The following is a 21,939-nucleotide window of genomic DNA, read 5'->3' as shown; positions in this document are numbered from 1 at the left end:
TATAATCATGAAAAACTTTTTTAATCTAATACTAATAAAAAAGAGATATACAATCAATAACATTATTTAAAAAACTTTATAATACTTTTAAAAAATTAAAATGCTATTTTTAACTAATAGTAATTTAATTTAATAAAAAATCATATGTGATATAAATTAAAAAAATCAAATTTAAAATTCTTTTTATTTCGAGCATACAAAATATTTTCTTTTTATGTCAAATTTATGTTATACATTACTTAAAAGAAAAAAGAAAATCTTTTTAGAAATTTAAATCAAAAATTTAATAAAAAGTTATTATTTTAGAGTAATAAAAAAATGTTATTATTTTTTATAAAATTTTAAAAAAAAAAAACATATTAAAAGAAGATTCTTGTTGTATTATTTAAAAACTTTTTTTTTTAAATATAATAATCTCTAGTTAACATATCAAAAATTATTCAATAATTATTTTAAATATAAAATCTTATGAACACACTTGTCTATAAACAAAATTTGATTATTTAAAATTTTTAATATTATTATATTGTTTAAATTTAAATAAAGGTAAGAAAAAACATTGTTTTTTATTTTTAAAAATTTTTTAAACTGATTTTTGTTATTAAGTAAAATTATTAACATTCTAAAATTGGTTATACCTTTCAATTAAAACTTAATGATAAAGTATATAATAAATGTATTATAAATGAAACATTTATATATATGTATATTGCTCTATCATTGTCTAATTATTTATACATTAGTTCAAATTAAATAGTTACATTTTACTTTAAAAATGTTTGTTTTATCTATTACCTTTTTTTTGTAAAAAATATCTTTTATTTTCATAGAAAAACAAAATAATAATAAATTTATCATATATTTTTATTAAAACATTTTTTTTTAACTATAAAAGTTAATTATTATATTAAAGAGCAAAAAATTATAATATATTGTCTTTCACAAATATTTCATTTTACGACTATAACTATTGCAACAACGAAATAATATTTCAACTATAAATTCAATAATTGCAAAAATAAAAAGATACAAGTACTTTTTTTTAATGTATAAGATTTATTTGAACAGCCAATTTAACTCTAGCAAATATATAATATCTTAGTTTTAAAAACTAAATTTTTAAAGTATAAAAATTTTTCTAACAGAGATATTAAATATAAAAAAAAATTTTATTATTGAATTTTTAAATTATTTATCTTTTTTAATATTAATAATTCTAAGACTAAAATGTTACTAAAATTATTAAATTTATATTTTATATTATTATTTGACTTGACCATTACAGTGAAAGGGAAAACTTAATAACATTTTTAACATATATCTACCTAAATGATTGTTTGTACATGTATAATATCATATTAGTTTAAAAAGCTTATTATAGATAACAATTTTGATTATACTTATTACTACTATGAAAGAAAAATATTACCAGTTATTTTGTAAATTATTATTAAAAAAATTATTTTAAACATTCTTTTTATAACTATTTTTTTACTTTATTTAAATAAATTTTTTGGTACAATCATAAAGAAAAATATATGTTATACATATTACTATTTTTAGAAATAAAAAAATATCAAAGATTTTTGATATAAAATATTGCTAACAAACATTAAATTTTTAAAATGATTTTTTTTTATAACTTATTTATTGCATAAAATTTTTATTATATTTTTACAAAACATTATAAATATAGATAGTTGGTAAAAAATCTTAGAAGAAATATTAACGATTAAGAATAATTCTTCATTTTATATAGTGTATAATTCTATAATATTTTAAAATAAAAACGTTTTTGTTGTTGCTATAGAATTAAGTTGATGCCTTATTAGCATCTAAAAAATATTCTACTACATTTTAAATTTTATATTTTAAAATTAGAAGTAACATAACAATATAAATACATTATAATAAGAATTAAATATTTTTTAAAAATTTGTTATTTTATTTTAGAATAATTTGTTGTGATCAAAGATTTTTATTTTTCATAACATCTCTGTCATTAAATTATTTTTCTAATATTTATCTAAAACTATATCATTTAATTTGGTAAATTGGATATGTTAATAAGATAAAATTTATAGTATCATAAAAAAATATCATTATGTCTTTTCAATTAATATTATTATAACCTATTATCCTTTTTTTATTTTATATTAATCCTATTTTTATACAATAATATTTTGTTTCTTAATAACACTCTAATTTGTTACTTATTTATATGTCTAAAGAAATAGTAGATTATACTAATTACTTTTGATAAAACATTTTTTAATCATACAAATAAATTAATAGATTTTATTTTTTATAAATATAATTTCTAAAACATATACTTGTTTTCATTATATTATTATTTATATATTTTTTTTCTTTTTAAAACATTTAAAAAAAAAAAAACTGTTTTAGTATTTATCAATTTTTAAATCTTTATATTACTAAAATTTCTTCACATGTTTACTAAAAGTTTTTAAAAAATTTTTTCCCAATATAATAAAGAATTTTATTTTAATAATTTTTGTTTTTCTTTGTTAATTAACTATTTGAAAATAATAACAATATGATGTTTTTTTTAGAATTAATAAATAATCATAATAAAATTATTTATATTTAATAATAAAAAAAAGAAAATTTATTGATAATAGCAATAACAATTTTAAAGACAGCATATTATGTTAAATTAAATTTATATATATTAAATATTAAAATATATTTTAATAAAGTAAATTTTTTTATGTTAAAACTAAAAATACTTCAAATTTAGTAGCATATTTTATAAAAAAAAAAGTTCATATTAAATATATTGACTATCAATAATCAAATATTTTTTTTAACAATTGTATAAATGAAAAAAAAATTTTTTTAACTACTTTTCAATAGCTTTTTTTTAAGCATTTAAGTATGTTTTATATGTATATTAGTGATATTTTTGCACTAACTTTAAGTTAAATTTTATTGAAAATAAAAATAGATAAAAAAAAATATAAAATGTAAGCAGGCAAGAAAAAAAATTGTTCAAGAATATTATTAGTTTGCAAATATATATATATTTTTTATCAAATGTTTGTTATATATATATAAATTTTTTTAATATAAACTATTATAGTGCATACATAAAAATGTTTAACTTGTTTCACTTCAATTTAATTACAAATAATTTTTGACAACTTTTATCAATAAAAAAAGAAAAAAGTTTTAAATTTTTAAAATAAAAAAATATATAAAATATTAATATAATGACATTTATATAAACTTTTACAATTTTATTAATATTTCCTTTTTTATTTTTATATGTTACTATAAAATTTTATTATTAACAATTATATTTTTAATATTTTAATATATTACAAATTTATTATCTTAACATTTTTATTAATATTTTGTACTTTTAGGTATACAAACAAATTATTGATATTTACAAAAAAAAAACAATATCACCATCATTCTTTTTAAAATTATTTTATATTCCAAATGAAAGTTAAAATTATCTATCTAAATGATGAAGATTATTTATTATTTTTTTTTATCTTTAATTATTTATAGAAATATACTGTATTCTATAATATTAAATAATAATTATATTGATGAAGTCCCTGATATATATATTAATTTTAAAAATGAGATAAATAATAAAACGGTTTATGAAACTTTTCAGTATATGATAAATAATAAAAAATTATATGGTATTATTGATGAAAAAGATAAGAATATTATATATAGAAAACAACGTAATACTGAAAGTTCTATTTCATCTCAAGGTAAAAAAATTATAACAATTAGTTATCTTTCTGCCATAAGTGTTTTTCCTAGAAATTTATATGACTACATAAAAACAGTCACAAATTCATCAAATTCAAATAATTTATTCAAAAAAAAATCAGATAAATTAGATATATTTTCTAATTATAATTATGTATCAAAATGTTTTAAAGCTGATTTTGATGGTTCATTAATTTCTGGTGCATTAAAATTTGCTATTGATGAAATAAATTCAAATGAAAATTTACTACCTGATTATTATATAAAATATGTATTTAATAATACTTGTGATGATGAAACATTAAGTACAAAATATTTTATGGATCATTGGAAAAGTGGTGTATCTGCTTTTATTGGACCAGAAATGAATTGTAGAACAGAAGCTCAAATGGCTGCAGCACAAAATTTACCTATTATAGCATATAAATGTAAAGATGAAGTTGTTAGTAATAAACTTAAATATCCAACATTTGCAAGAACTGTTCCAGCTGAAAGTGCTATAGCTAAAACAGTTGTTGCAACATTAAAAGAAATGAATTGGAAAAAAGTAGCTTTAATATATGAAGAAGCAACAAGTTATAGTAAATTAGTTGATTCAATAAAATTAATTATTGAACAACAAAATAGGCATTTAAAAGTTAATAATAAATATGAAATATTAAGTATTAATACAATTCCATCACCATTTAGTGAATTTAATGATAATAAATTTGATCAAATTGTTGGTGAAACAAAAGATTATTCAAGAATTTATCTTGTTGTTGGTACACCTAAAATGGGTAGAAAATTAACAAAAGTTATGGGTGATAAAAATATTTTATCAAGTGGTTTATATTTAATACTTCTAGTTTGTCCAGATTATGATTGGTTAAATACATATCATGCCATGAATAATCATTTTTTTAGAGATACAAGTAAATGGTTATCAAAAAGTTGGGATGTTAATAATTCAGATGATCATAAATTTTTAACATATGCACAATATGTTTTAGCAATAATACCAACACCAGTTTCATTAAATAATCCTCAAGTTAAATTTTTTTGGAAAAAATGTAATGAAAATTTAAAATATTTTGGTATATATGGTAATCCATTTGAAAAAGAAATAAAAGTAAGTTTTTTATTATTTTAAAAAAAAAATATATAATAAATATTTTATTATTAATTTAGCCAAATAGACATGCATATTATTTATATGATGCTGTAATGTTATATGCTAAATCATTACATGAAGTTGTAAAATATTATAAAAAAAATGGTTTTAATACTGATTTAGCTATAAAAGATGGTCGAATGATAATGAGTCATATAATAGGAAAAAGATATTTTAGTATACAAGGATTTGAAATGAAAATTAATAAAAATGGTAATGCTATTGGTAATTATTCATTAATATCATTACAAAAAGTTGAACCAATTTATGATAAAAATAATCCTAATTATTATCCTATAAAATATGCATTAGATGTTACGGCTGATTTTGTTGATGTTGATGATGGTTTATTAACATTACCAAAAATGAGATATCATAAAAAAATTTTATGGCCACGTACATCACCACCAATAGATGAACCAATATGTGGTTTTATGGATGATAAATGTTCTGTTAATATATTTTTAAAATATATATGGGCATTCTTTTTTTTCTTTTTTTTTTGTTTATTAGGTTCATACTTAGGTTTTAAACATTATTATGAAAAAAAATTACGCCTAGAAGAAATACCAAATACATGGAAAATAGATATTAAAAAAATAGAAAAAATATCTAAAAATAATGATACATTTAAATCATTATTATTTTTTGATGAAGATAGTGGAATATTTAGTGATGAATTTACAAAAATATTAGCACGTTATATACCAAAATCAACATTTAAAAAAAATAAATCATTAGAATGTGGAAATCAAAAATTTTCAAAATTATCTGGTATTGGTTTATATGAAGGATCATTTGTTGTTGTTAAAGAATTTACCTACGATCATGATAGAAAAATAATATCAGATTCATTAAAAAAAGAATGCAATGTTATGAAACAATTAAGAAATGACAATATTAATAATTTTTTAGGTCTTCTTGTTGGTCCATATTCAATATATGCTGTTAGAGAATTTTGTGGAAGATGTAGTTTAATGGATGTTTATAAAAATAATGATTTTAAATTAGATAATTTATTTATAAGTTCATTTATTGATGATCTTGTTAAAGGAATGCTTTATTTACAAAATACTGAAATTAAAATTCATGGAAATTTAAAATCAACAAATTGTTTAATAACAAATCGTTTTGCTTTACAATTATCAGATTTTGGTTTATATGAATTAAGATATGGACAAGATTTTAAGACAGAAGAACTTATGTGGGAAGGTTTATTATGGACAGCACCTGAATTGATTAATTTTGATGATGTTGCTAGACCTAAACCTGGAACACAAGAAGGTGATGTATATTCATTTGGTATTATATTACATGAATTAGTTACAGGTGATGGTCCATTTAGATTATTATCAAAAAATAATATATGTGCTGCTGAAATTATTAAGAATATTGTTGAAGATGATAATTTTAGACCAGATACAAAATTTTTAAATTGTCCTAAATTTGTTATAAAATGTATGAAAGAATGTTGGCAAAAATGTCCCAAATTAAGACCAACATTTCAAAATGGTATACGTCAATTATTATTACCAATGTTAGAACAAGTTATGAAAAATAATTTAATGGATAATATGATGGCATTAATGGATGTTTATCAAAATCAACTTGAAGATTTAGTTGAAAGAAGAACATTACAATTACAAAATGAAAAAAGAAAAAGTGAAGCATTACTTCAAAGGATGCTTCCACCATCTGTTGCTAATCAACTTATTAAAGATGGTAAAGTTAGGCCTGAATTTTATAAATCTGTTACAATATATTTTTCTGATATTGTTGGTTTTACAGATCTTGCAAATTTTTCAACACCAATTGAAATTGTATCATTTTTAAATGATCTATATACAATGTTTGATTCAATAATTAAAAAATATGAAGTATATAAAGTAGAAACAATTGGTGATGCATATATGGTTGTTGCTGGTTGCCCAAAATATTATAGTGCAATTAAACAAGCTGAAGAAATAGCATCAATGGCTTTACATATATTAGCATGTTCTTCTACATTTGTTATTAAACATAAAAAAAATGAAAAATTATCTATAAGAATTGGTATACATTCAGGATGTGTTGCTGCTGGTGTTGTTGGTAAAACAATGCCTAGATATTGTTTATTTGGTGATACTGTTAATACAGCAAGTCGAATGGAAACAACAGGTAGTGGAATGAAAATTCATTGTAGTATTGATACAAGAAGTTTACTTGAAAGTAAAGAAAATTTTTTATTTGAACATCGAGGTTTTCAATATATAAAAGGTAAAAAACCAGTATTAACATATTGGTTATTAGGTAGATTAGATTGGAAAGAAGATGTTTATTATTATATTGATTCAAAAAGTGACGATTTAAATAATTCAAAATCATGTTTTATTAAAAATTATAATAAGAATAGAGAAAAATTACCATTAAAGTATAATGATGATAATAATTCAATATTTTCTAATATATCATTATATAAAATAAAATATTTTATGAATCAACCAAAAAGTAATTGTGAATATGAATTTTTAAATGAAGAATATAATATTGTTGAATCATTAAAAAATTCACATTCATCAGAAGAATTATCATTATATGAATGTAGAAATAATTATGAGAAAGTTTTTAAAAAAACAAAAGCAAATTTATTAAAAAAATCTTTATCTTTTCCAATATTAAAAGTTAAAAAACCATGGAATGATAAAAAAATTAATTCATTTAGAAAATTGACAAAAAAAAGTACTACAATATCAACAATGAGTATTTTGGAATCAGTATTTTCTGATGAAGATTATAATAATGATGATTCAAGAAACTTAATAATAGAAGATGACTCATTAGATTATGATGATGATAGTGATTATACATACGAAAATAGTGATAGTGAAACTTCTTCAATGTCATCATTAATGGAATATAGAAACTTTTCATATAATGATAATGATATACTTAAAAATAATGGTTTTAAAGATAACAAAATTATAAAACGTGTAAAAAGTATCAATTATGATAGTTGTAAAGGAATATCAAAATATTTTAGAAATCCAACATTTGTTGAATATAAATCTTTATCAAAAAATTCTTCATTTGATGAAGGGTATATGGATAGGTATGCAGTCAATAAATCCATACTAAATGATTATAATGAGTATGATCTTGAAGCAGCAAAAAGTTGGAATAATTCAACAACAAAAAATAGCTATTTTCCAGTACATAGAAATAGAAAATCAGGTATTGTTAGAAATGGAAGAAATAATAAAGATAGTCAAGAGACAAATAGTTTTAAAGAATCTTTAATAACAAAAGCATTATCAATTTTTAATCAACGTAAAGGTATTCGTAAAAATAAAAAATCAAATTTATTTATTAATGAAGGAGATTTAACTGACTAATATATAAATAATAATAACTTTATTTTTAAATATATTTTAATAAATTTCTATTACATACTTTTTATAAAAGCACCTTATTTTATCTTTTATTTTTATTCACAATTATTAATATTATATTTTTATCAAATTTTTTGAAACATATTACTAACTATAAACATTTTAAAAATACTTTAAACATTTAATCATATATAAATAAAAGTTAGAAAACGTTCATTGAATAGTCTTATCAAATAAATATAAAAAAAAAGTTGATTAAAATAATTATATTTTATAAAATAAAAGTTTTAAAAGTATGTTTGTTTATAGTAATGATTACAAAAATTATTTAATGTTACTTTTATATAACTTTAATTAAAATTTATTTATGTTTATTTTTAGTTGTAAAATTTAATTAATAATAATTTAATATTTTGCCATCTATACAAAATTAATTATTATAATTTAAATAGAATATATTAAATAAACTTTTTTTATATAGTTTAATTATAAAAATAATTTTTAAAAATTAAAAAAAAAAAAAAAACATTTCAAAATATTTTCATTAAACATAATTAAATGTCAAGAATAGTTAGAAAAAGTATTGAGAAATTTTTCCAATATATTTATATTGTATGTCAATAGTTTCTTTACTTAAAATTAATCATTTTTGCACATGTTGTTTTTACTGATAAAACAATAATATAACAAAGATAGTAATAGAAATAAAAAATTTTTATAAATTTTTATATGTAATTTTTAATATTTTTTATAAGAATACCAGTTATATTTAGAGATATTATATTATTTTGATATTAAAAATTATATTGAAATTTTTATAATTTTTTTTTATATATTATTATTTCATGACATATATATTTATATTAATTTTAACCTTTTTTGTCATTTTATATTTAAAAAAAGTTTATTTGATATATTTTTTTATTATAAAACATGAAAAGAAATTATTTGTTATATTATATATATATTTTGTATAATTTAACCAGTAGAGATTACTTTGTTAATTTTTATAAACACCTACTTTCAAATCGGATAAATCAACATAATATTTACGCATTTTAATCTTAGTGATTTTGTAAAAAAAAAAATCAGTAAATAGTTAAAGAAAAAATTTTATACACCTCCCATAGTTATATTCTTCTTTTAAATCAAAGTACACAATTCAAATTTTTATCATTTACTTTTTAAATATATTTTGTTAATTTTTTTTTTTTGAAATGGATCTATGAAAGATTAATTGTATTTGGAATTACATCTATTAGTTATTAAAAAAAAGATTATTTATAGCTTTATTTTGCTAAGAAAAATTATTATTTTAAAAAAAAAAATATATAAAATATACAAGCTTGTATTTTAAAAATTTATTCAAATTTCTTTGTATATTATAATAGAAAGATTTTCTTACAATATTTTTTTTTATTATGTATAAGTGTATGTACATGAATTATTTAATATTTTAAATATTAGTAAAAAAAAACACACATCTATATGTATTATTTCTATTTGGTTTATTAGAACGTTTCATAATTTTATATTGTTATTTATATGTTATTTAAAGATAAATATATATTATTAGGTTTAATTTTTATCAGTCTCTTCATAAATACCGTGAATATGGTTAACTGTTAAGTAATATTATATATGTATAAATATATACATATATAAAGAAATAATTTGAGAAAAGAGTGAATTTAAATTTTGTGGAAATACATATAAAGTTTAAAATAGTTTGAATAAAGTGCCAAAATTATACTAAACTAATGAAAGGAATACTTTTTAACATTTTTTTTTCTTTTTACAATATAAAAGATAATTTTAAAAAACGTTTTTTTGAAAATTTTATCTAAAAATGATGTTTTTATTTTACATACAAATACATTTACTTACTCATTCATTTCATGTAAAAATAAAATAAAATTACTTTTAATTAATAAATTTCTATAATATTTATCTCTAAAAGATGCTTCAAATTTCAGTGTTTACTAAATATATATATATATATATATATATATGCAGTAGTTATATAATTAATTACAAGAAGATATTTTATTTTTACTTTTTAAAAATAATATTAATTATACCAATTTCTATATTTATCTATTTGATATATCTAGAATGACAGTATTTTTTAAAATATTTGTATTTTTAAATTCCTTAGATATTTAATTATTCTTGACTAAGGTCTAATGTTATAGTAATTATATAAATTCATTATTTTTTTTTCTACTAAGAATACATTTCTTTACTTCTCATCAAGATATTAGAAAGTAAAATTTGTTTAAAGCATGTTTAATTTGTAGCATGCACAATAGTTACATTATAATATTCTTTTCTAAACCAATATTTTATAAAGTTTGATGATCAATTTATTGAATGTTATTAACAACTAAATTTAAATATTTTATTAGTGTATATTGATATATATTATGTTTTAAATATTTTATTTAAATATGTAAATAAAGTAATATTTTTAGTAAAATTTAAAACATTAATTTTACTGTTTTAAATAAACAAGTTTATGAATCCTTAATTGAAATACACAAAATATTATATTTCTTCATATTTTTACTTTTTTTTTTATATATCAATATATTTATAATCTATTTAAAATAATATAAAGAAAAAAAATATATATATTTATTATATGTGTATAGCTAAATGTTAATTGTGTGAATCTATTTAATAATCTTAAAAAAAAAAATTCTAACTTTTTAGTGTTCCTATAATTAAAAATTTACATTACTAAGATTGTTTTTTTGTAAAATTTATATAATACACATGCATATATTTATCTTTGACCATTTTAATTTTTTAATAGTTTACTACTTTCTCAGATTTTCATTATTAAATTTGATGATTGTACTTTATGAGAGTATATATAAAAATAGTACATCCTTTTAAAAGATTCATCTTATTTTTTTTTTTTTTTTGAAAAAAAAAAATAAAAAAAATAATAAAAAAAAATAAGATACTATAAAATGCCAAGATATTTTTTTTCAATATTTTATTAAGCATTATACTAATACTATTCTTATAAAATGTTTGCAAATCTTAACAAACTATATAAATATATTTTTATAAACCATATATTTTACCTTAAGCAACAATTGAAAATGAGTGCATTTAATAATATATAATATAAATAGACAAAAGATATGTTAGATATAATACTCTATTATTTAAATATGTATTTAATAAAACATGACAAAAGTTTTTAAAACTTTCAAAAACATTCTCAATTATTTTGGTATAAAATTTTTTATTATTTATAAAATACCTAATTTATACTTAAGAAAATTTTTTTTTTCTTATTAGATATATAATTTTTTTTTGTCTTCTAAAATTTGTTTATTTTTAAAAATTTTTAAGAATTATTTTTTTTTTAATTTAAAAGTATAAAATATATTGTTTTTTATTTTTATTTTTATTGAATTTATAGTTTGTTGTTAAGCTTTTAATAATCTGTCAATTAATGCTTCCTCAGGATCCATGCAATTTTTTCTTTGAATATATTTATATATATTATATATTTTGGTTAATTAAAAAAATGTTTTTTGATACTCTATAAATTAAACAAATAGTAAAATAAATACCATTTTGTTTTTAAATACTTCATATTATATGTATAAGGTGTTTTTTATTTTTGTTTTTATATAAATATACGTTTTTTTTGTTATGAATATATTCATACATATATGTTACCAGTACAATTGCATCTTGTAAATAAATATTTTACTAATTATTCAAATAAAGAAAAATATTAAATATAAAATCAAAATATATTATTTATATTATGTTAAAAATGTATTAATATTAGAATAAAATTTATATCTAATAAAATTATATGTATTCTTTAATGCCAACATAATATTCTTTAATATAATTGCATACTTTTTAAGAAAACTTCTTTTATTACATAACACTTTTATTTTATATTTTATTATTTCCTTAATTATTATTTTACTTTCAAAAAGATAATTAAAATAGGATCATAATTAAAATATTATTCTGTATAATATTAACTACTTCATCAAATGATACTGTTATTTGTTTACAGAATTTTCTTCAACACACCATAAAATATATCTCTAGTATATTTTAACAAAGCTTATTATATTTAAAAGAGAAAGATTAACATCTCATTTTCTACAAATTAAACTTTTTTCACTTTATTTTAAAAAGAGGTAAAAAAAGTTAATTATTTTGTATATTTTAAAAAGAAAATATATTAAGAAGACATTTCCTTTTAAAATTAAAATAACATTTTTAAGTAATTAAGATCAAAAATTATAACAAAACATTTTAATAGTAATGATTTTTTTTTACTAAATGGCATATTAAAAATGTTATCAAAAAATGCCTTATATTAAAGCTTTTTTTTTGTTGATTAATCTTATTTACTTAATAATGTATTTATTTTTTTTTTTTGACCTTTATTGATAAAATTTTTTTCTTACTATAAAATTATTCAAAATAGTTCATTTTATAATTTAATGAATAAATGTTTTTATTATCATTCAGAAATATATTTTTAAAATATATATTTCATGAATAAATATATATATATATTAATATTATATCTTAGCTAAAATGAATTATCTTAAGAAATGTCAATGTATCAATATCTGACATTAAATTGCTAATTTTAAACACAATATTAGATTATAATTTTATCTTCTCTGTTTAAAACTTATTAGTCAAAAAAAAATAATTAAAATTTTTTTTTTTAAATTAAGAATAATATATATATATTTAAAAAAATATAAATTGTGTAAATTTACAAAATTAATGATAAATTATTCTTTATGTCATATTTATATTTTCTTAAATTTTGTCAAAAAAGTTAATTATCAAACGATAAATAACTTGTTTCACATTTAAAAAAAAAATTTTTTTTTTTTGTTATTTTTAGAAAGATAGAAAAATAAAATAAATTCGCGGATAAACATAAAATTGTTGCTTTTCAATTTAACTTCAACTTTTGTTATAACTAAAATTTATGGATCATTTAAATATGTTAACATCTTCTGATTGTAATAGTATTATTACATCTCCAAATTCATTTCCAACGACGATAGGAGGAAATAATATAATGTCCACAACAAATTCTTCCTTATCCAGTTCCAACAATAGCATTAATACGACATTAAGTTGTAATGCCACTTTATATCAGGGCATAACGGTAAGCATATCTTGTTTATCAATTTCGTTTATCTTTTTTTTAAGTATTTTAAAACTAAAAAAAAAATGTTATACTTTGATGTTTTATTTTGTCTGTCATGATGTATTGATGTTTCTCTGTGATAAGCCATCTTATAAGCATAAATCTTTTCTCCAATAATGTTGAAAACCATATATGACTTTCTATATATGTATAACTGTTAATGTCTATATATGTCTATTATATTAAATATATATATAATATATAATATTATTTTTCGTATTTTATTTTTGTCGTTTGTTACTTTTATTTATATATCATAATTAAGTAATTATATTTAATTATGTTCTAAGAATTTTTAGAATAATATATCTGCTACAAATTTAACTGGTCAAAATCAAACGATGACACAAATATCTAAAACTGGACATAATAATAGAAAACTTCAAGTTGTAGCTGTTATTGATAGAAAAGAACCAAAATTTTCTAAAGTTATACAAATAGTATGTTCCGAAATACAACAAGTAACAGAATTATTACATACAAATCTTGAGTTTATTGAATTTGATAGACTTGATTTTCGTGAGACAAGTGCTCTTGATCTTTTTTATAATGCGGATATAGCTGTTGTTGATGTTACACAACCAAATCAACAACCATCACTTTCTTATCATATTGGTGTACGTGAATCTATGGGACAGACATATAATATTATAATATCAAATCATTCTATTGCATTTAATGATCGTTGTGTATTAGATGCATTAAAACAAAATCTTGCGCATACAACATATTTAGGTTATGTACTTAATAATGATGGTGAAACATTAGATTGTATTGAAAAAACAGCAAAAAATGAAAATATAACAACAAAAATAGATAATGAATTAATATATTTAAGAAATTCAAATACTATAATAAAAACAAATAAACGATCACCATTTAAAGAAAGATTAACAATAGCATTAAAAAATGTTCAGGTTGAAGCTAATGCACATGCAAGAGAAAAATTTTTAATTGATCTTCGAAAAGTACGTGATATTGAAAATATTAATGATCAGGTAGCATTTTTGGATAGTATGAGACAAAGACTAGATCATCCAGATGTATTATCTGTTGATACACTTCATCAATATCTTTTATCATATCGGTAAGTACATTTAATTATAAAAAAAAATATTTTAATTTTTTTTTAATAAATATTATTATTTTAGTGATACAGAAAATTATATAGGTATGATAAGTTTAATTGATGATTTATTAAAAATTGGACAACATCAAATAGTTGACTCACAGGCTGTCAAATTTTTATATGCTTTTGCTTTAAATAGGTAAATTTTTAATTATATTTATTTTAAATAAATAAATAAATATATTTATTTATATATATTTTATAACAAAATTATTTAAATATTATTTTAAAAATTTTTCTTTGTTTACATTTATATTAATTTTATTAAAAATATTATATTTCTTTAGACGTAATAAAGATGGGGACCGAGATAAAGCATTAAAATGTGTCCTAGAAATTGTAGACAATAATAGTAATAATGTTTTTCCGGATGTTATATGTCTTGCAGGAAGAATACACAAAGATAAATTTATTTCAAGTAATTATGAAGATGTTGAAAATCTTGAAAAGGCAATTGAATGGTATAGAAAAGCTTTTGAAATATCACCATTGGAGCATTCTGGTGTTAATTTAGCTACACTTTTAAGAGCTAAAGGGGAACAATTTGATAATAATTCTGAAATGCAAAGAATTGCTGTTGTTTTAAATAGTTTATTAGGAAGAAAAGGGACACTTCAAACATTAACTGACTATTGGGATGTTGCTACATTTTTTGAAGTTTCAGTATTAGCAGAAAATTATGATAAAGCATGTCAGGCAGCTTTAAAAATGGCTATGATTAAACCACCAATATGGTTTTTAAAATCAACAATGGAAAATATAAAATTAATAAATAGGTGTGCTGCATCAATAAGTCCTATTGAAAAAGAAAAGCAAACATTTTTATTTTGGACAGAATTTTTTATGGAAGCTATTGAAAATACAAAACCATATGAAAATGATATTGAATGTTTAAGAGTACCAGTATTGATACAAGAAGTAAATAAACAATACACACCTAGTTATCTTTCAATCAATTTAAAAGAAGGTTCTGTAATATTATTTCATGTTCGTGAAAATGCTCCATCAACAATAAAAAATACTATTAGTCGATGGCAATTTTCATCATCACAAATAAAAGCTGTATCATCCTCAAAAAGAGATGATAGATCAATGTATTTATATGTTCATGAAAATTCTGATGATTTTAATTTAGTTTTTCCAAATGCAGAAATATGTACAAAAATTATTGCTATGATTAGTCATTTAGATTGTGATGTTGATAAAGTATTACCAGATGTTGAAGAATCAACACATATAGAATTTGAATATGAAAGAAATAATAATAATGAAAGAATATTACTTGGTAAAGGAACATATGGTAAAGTATTTCAAGCTCGTGATCTTCGAACACAATGTAGTATAGCTGTTAAAGAAATTGAAGTAAAAAATGATGATGAAGTACAACCATTAATGGAAGAAATTCAATTACATTCAACATTATCACATCGTAATATAGTTAGATATCTTGGATCAAAGTTTGTTCATGATGAAGCAACAAATAGTAAAGTATTTTTAATATTTATGGAACAAGTTCCAGGTGGAAGTTTAAGTTCATTACTTCGTGTTAAATGGGGTCCATTAGATAAAGAATGTTTATTAGTAAAATATGGTTCACAAATATTAGAAGGTATTAATTATCTTCATGAACAAAAAATTGTTCATCGTGATATTAAAGGTGATAATGTTCTTGTTAATACATATTCAGGTGTTTGTAAAATTTCTGATTTTGGTACTTGTAAACGATTAGCAGGTATTAATCCAGTTACTGATACATTTAAAGGTACTTCTCAATATATGGCACCAGAAGTTATTAATCATGGTCATCGTGGTTATGGTGCACCAGCAGATATATGGAGTTTTGGATGTACAATGGTTGAAATGGCAACTGGTAAACCACCATTTCAAGAATTAGGAATACCAGAAGCTGCTTTATTTAGAGTTGGACAATATAAAACTCATCCAATAATACCAAATTTAAGTGAAAAAGCAAAAAAATTTATTAAAATATGTTTTAATCCAAATCCACAAGAACGTCCAACAGCAAAAGCTTTACTACAAGATCCATTTATTCAACAACATTTAAGAAATTCAAGAAAAACATCAAATAAAAAAATTCAACAACAAACACAAAAACCAAAAGATCTCTATCGTTCAACTTCACATTTAGATGGTCTTAATACTTCAAGTATTGAAGAATATACATCACCTCTTGCTACAACTGAAAAATTTCAAGAACAACGTAGATCAACATCAAGTTGTCGTTTAAATTCCGCCAAAAAAAATCATGCCATAAAAATAAAAATTAAACCAGATTCAAGTACTTCTTTTCCTTCATTATCATCAACAAATCCTTCTAACGATTGTACATCTTCAAATTCTACTCTTTTAAATACACAAATACAAACGAAAACAATGTCACCTACTTTTTTATCTAATAATAATATTTTATCTCAAAGTAGTACAAAATTAAATTCTAGTGGTACTCATCAAGGAATTTTTTTCCATAATCATTTAAATACCAATGGTCAATCTCCAAATAGTAATATTGAAAGTGGAGGAAATTCTATAACATTAAATAAATCACCTATTACAACAAGTCCATCTGTCAATGATAATTCTCTTAGTCCTTATCCAATAACAGGATTATCATATAGTGATGAACATAATTCAACTAATAGATTCTTTTTACTTCAAAAAGATTCTGAAAGAAGAGTATATTTGTCTGATTTTATGGAAAAACATGATACAGAAGTAAGGATATTTAATAATATTTTATTTTAATTTTTAGATTATAAAAAAATGGAGAGCAAATTTAAATGTTTTATCAGAAGGTGACACATCGCCAACAGTCGATGAAAATAATGAATTTTTTAAAAATATACTTCTAATTATTTGTAATTATGTTAAAACAAAAAATTTACAAGAATTAAATGAAAATATAGCTATAATAAAAGAAAAATATAAATTATATGATGATACAGTAACAGAAATTTCATCTATTCTTAATAATCTACAGGGAGCACTTCAAAAAACAATAAAAAATTATGATATAAAACCTCATTGGATATTTAATCTTGATGAGGTAATAACTAATGCTATAAGAACAACATTATCAACATTATATTCACATTTACAAATGGAATGTACCAGTGAAAATTGTTATCCATCACAAGAAAAGAAACGTAGGTTGGATAGTTCTCATAGACATTCAACAGAATCTCATTGTTATTCTCCAGAAGTTTATATAAAAAATTCAGGTGATGATGATTCTGATAGACGTTTTGGTTTTAATGAAGTATCAAAATTAGAAGCTGAAAATGGAAGATTATATGCTAAACTTATTACACTTGAAAAGGAAACTTCAGATTTTTTTAAAGTTTTAATAAATAATAGAGAAACATTTTTAACAAAAGTTAAAGATATTCATCCAACAGATAATGGTCAAGAGGAACATTTATTAATACAAACAAAAAAAGAAGAAAATATTGATAATAAATCTTGTTATGATAATGATACAAAAATATTAATTAATTGGTTACATGATCTCGGATGTAATGAAATTTCAATTCATCGTATCCTAATGCAAAATTATACCAAATCTGATCTCATTCAATATGTTACAAGAGAAGAATTACTTAAAATTGGTGTTTTAGGTGGTTGTTCTTGTAAGATATGGCGCGAAATAGTACGACTTCGTAATGAACCATCTTGTAAAACTTTTCTGTAAGAATAAACTTATAATAACAAGTACAAAATTAAAAAAAATGGTTGACATATTTATATCGCAATAACATATTTTATTATTACTATTATTATATTGCATTTAAAAAAAAAAGATAGTTAGTTAAACAAAACAATACAATTTATTATTTAAAAATGTATACTAAGTATTAAAACATAATTCATTTACAAAAAGATATAATAATACTATTTATTTTATAAAATATATTTTTTTATGTAGAAATGATTTCTTTTAATGATACCTAATATAATAGATATTATATTTGAAAAATAATTGTTGTAATAAATTATAAAAATAATTTCTTTTTAGAAGAATAATTTTTGTAAATTAAAAAAAAAAATTAATCATTATTTTAAATAATAAAAAAATATTTTATAATATATATTATTTTAAAATTTATATACAACAATTTAATAAAAAAAAATTATAACTTGATAGTATTTGTATTAATAATATTATCAAGATACGATAAAAAATATTCTGGTGAATTTTGTAAGAATAAATTGATAATTTGTCCCACATAACTAATCAATTGACCATATTTAAGTGGTTGTTGTGGTGGTAAAATATTTAATTTATCCTCAATAACATCAAATATTATTTCTTTTATAGATATTGTTGATTCACAGAATAATCTTTTATCATTGGGAAAAACAATTTTTAAAAGTTGATAAAGCATTGATAAGTCAATACTTTTTCTAATACCAATTGTAGATTTTATATTATTTTTACCAAAAAGAATATGCTTGATAAGACGTTCAACCATTGAATATCTAAGATAATGTTTATGGTATTGACTAGTTGATTTGCGATTATTAAAAAAATTAGACATTTTTGTTACATTTGCTGTTTCAAATAATATTTGTGTCATTTTGATTTTACCTTCTTTCATCATTTCACTATCTAAAATTTGTTTATATCGTGTTGTTGGATTTAATCCGTAATTTAAATATTGTCCTTTAATATCAGATGGAGTTGCACGAAATAATGTATGTGTTAACAATTCTTTTTCTTTTATAATATCTAAAATATTTTTTTCACCAATTGTAAGTTCTTTCATAAAATATGCTGTATCTAAACAACTCATAAATCCTCTACCAATACCACTACCAGTTGGCCAAAATGGTTCATTTAAACAATCACCAATAACAATAGATGCCATAGTAAAATTATCTCTTTCATATAATAATGTTGATGATACAGCTGATGTATGTGTTGAAAAATCAAATATAGCACAATCTTTTTTTTTATTAGGTAATTCAACTAATTGTAGTAATGGTATTTCACCCATTGTTATAAAATTTGCAACAGTTATTACAAAAAGTTCAAGTTCACTACGATTTATATTGTCACTTTTTAATAATGAATTTCTATCTTCATAATCACTTATAAGAACTCTTTTATTTAATAATGATTTTTTTGTTGCTGTCATTATAAAATAATGAGTTTCATCTTTATAATATATACAATTTTCTAAAGAACATCCAGTTTCTGTTTCTAATTCTTCGAAATATTGTCTTTTATATTGTCTTCCAATTCCTCCAACCTGTCTGACACCTTCTTCAGATGGTGTTTTAAAATTAATAAAATTTGCTGTTATACCAATAGCAAGTGGAAGACGATTTGATGTATAGGTAAAATCTTTTAATGCTCCTCTTTTACCATCAGCTCCAATAATAAAATCATACTCATAACCACCAATTGGATGATCTTCCGGAAAAACTAAAGCACTATAACCCATTATATGATTTCTAATTATATTTGGTTTTGGTTCAACTATATCACGAAACCAGACACTATCATAAAAATCAACACCAAGCATAAGACATACTTTTATTAATATTATTTGTAATCTTCTAATAGCAATATGATTAATTTCACCATTACAAAATTTTGGATAAATATATTTTGCACCAAGTTTTTTTAAATCAGAAACAACAAAATCCCATAAATGTACAATATTATTTCTTGTAAATTCATTTCTTTCTTCCATTAATATTGTATGTCCACCTAAAAGTCTAGTTTCTATGGCCATTCGTAGTCCACATGGACCAGCTCCAACTATTAAAATCCTCTTATTTTTTAATGGTCTTTGATTATAATCTTTTTTTAATTTTATTTGTCTTAATGTATCAACAAATTTCCAGATTCTACATGATAAATTACTATCTTTTATATTATTAAATCTATATAATAATAATAAAAAAAAAAAATTTATTATTATTTGATTCAAGATAACTTACTCTTTTAAAAATCCTGATTCTTTACGAGGATCTTTGCCTAAAGCAAGACAAAGATTATTGAAATTATAAATTACTGATGTTAAATCATCACATTCAACAAATTTTGTTAATAAAAAACTAACATTTGTTTGCCATTTATTATCATATAGTGGTGTCATTTAATAGCTTAAAGAAAAGAAAAATATTAAAAGTATAACATATATAATTCTAATATAGACATTTACAACAATTTATTATTTGTTAAATGTTAAAAATATAAAGTAAAATATGTATATATATGAATGTATGTTGAATAGTAAAACAAAATTACATATGATTTTAGTTAGACTGAAAGAAAGAGTACAATTGAGGGAGGTGATATTAAAAATGGAAAGAAAAATTTTTAAATGTTGTGAGTTGGAATGGTCATTTGTAATATCATTTATATATATATATATATAGTTTAGTTAACACCTATTTGTAAACATAAAAACCAATAATAAGATGATAAACATAACTATATGGTCATTAATAGACACTACTAAATAATAAAAGCAAAATTTTATTTATTTATCATTTATTTTAAATATAAAATTTAAATATTCATGATTATCGTGAGGACTTTTCAATATTTGAAATGATTATGTACAAAATTTATATTAAAACATTTTAATATTAAAATCTTATTAAGTAAAAAGAATAACAAAATAATCGTTTAATATAAAATATGTATCTTTTGTACTGTAAAAAGACTATCAAATAATAATACTACTCTTATTTTTTTTTTATTTTTAAAAAACAATAAATTAGTCATAAGAAAAAAATTTTAACCAAATAAATAAAATAATATTTATTATTTTAAAAAAAAATTATTTAATATTGATAAAAAAAAAATACTTTACGTGCAAAGTATTTAAATAAAAAAAAATGATATAAACAATTATATTTGATAACATTTTATTTTGTATTTTATTTAAAATAAAAATCAAAGTTATAATTATGGTAATTTTAGAAATTTCTAGTGAAATTTAAATGACTCTCGTTATCATTAAAAATAATTCAACTACAATTTTCTTATCATTAAAAAAAGAAAGATTCAATTTTACTTTATATAACTAGAAATTTGGTAGACAACAATTTAATAAGATTACAATTTCATTTACAGTTTTTTTCTTTTATTTCATATATTCATTATCTTTTTTTACGTTTTATTATTTGCAATAATTCTTTATATTTAATGAATCACATTGGTAAATGTATAATATTATTTCTTTATATATTATATATTAAAAAAATATTTGAAACTAGAAAATAAAATGATACCTTTAATATATGATATTTTTTTTTATATATTTAAAACAAA

At 19.6% G+C, this 21,939-nt stretch overlaps 3 protein-coding genes across 3 annotated transcripts; 2 read left to right on the top strand and 1 right to left on the bottom strand.

Annotated features, from left to right (window-relative positions):
* Window positions 1-3,655: 3,655 nt before the first annotated feature.
* SRAE_X000048500 (Protein kinase domain and Adenylyl cyclase class-3/4/guanylyl cyclase domain and Serine-threonine/tyrosine-protein kinase catalytic domain and Extracellular ligand-binding receptor domain and Protein kinase-like domain and Periplasmic binding protein-like I domain-containing protein) lies at window positions 3,656-8,280 on the top strand (the record flags this gene model as incomplete). Its single annotated transcript, XM_024644835.1, has 2 exons — window positions 3,656-4,867; window positions 4,927-8,280. 2 exons carry the CDS (start codon window positions 3,656-3,658, stop codon window positions 8,278-8,280), a joined length of 4,566 nt encoding a protein of 1,521 aa, XP_024510354.1.
* A 4,996-nt stretch (window positions 8,281-13,276) lies between these two features.
* On the top strand, window positions 13,277-18,339 carry SRAE_X000048400 (Mitogen-activated protein kinase kinase kinase 5; the record flags this gene model as incomplete). The annotated part of the gene is made up of 5 exons (XM_024644834.1): window positions 13,277-13,459; window positions 13,801-14,588; window positions 14,653-14,769; window positions 14,918-17,363; window positions 17,401-18,339. 5 exons carry the CDS (start codon window positions 13,277-13,279, stop codon window positions 18,337-18,339), a joined length of 4,473 nt encoding a protein of 1,490 aa, XP_024510353.1.
* Window positions 18,340-18,778: 439 nt separating this feature from the next.
* SRAE_X000048300 (Protein-methionine sulfoxide oxidase MICAL2) lies at window positions 18,779-20,732 on the bottom strand (the record flags this gene model as incomplete). Its single annotated transcript, XM_024644833.1, has 3 exons — window positions 18,779-20,540; window positions 20,598-20,634; window positions 20,720-20,732. The coding sequence occupies 3 exons, from the start codon at window positions 20,730-20,732 to the stop codon at window positions 18,779-18,781; spliced, it is 1,812 nt and encodes a 603-aa protein (XP_024510352.1).
* Between the last annotated feature and the right edge of the window lie 1,207 nt (window positions 20,733-21,939).

The sequence above is a fragment of the Strongyloides ratti genome (genome assembly GCF_001040885.1).
Source record: "Strongyloides ratti genome assembly S_ratti_ED321, chromosome : X".
Lineage (NCBI taxonomy): Eukaryota > Metazoa > Nematoda > Chromadorea > Rhabditida > Strongyloididae > Strongyloides > Strongyloides ratti.
The sequence above is the reverse complement of the archived record's forward strand: the minus strand, read 5'-3'. Positions and strand labels throughout refer to the sequence as shown.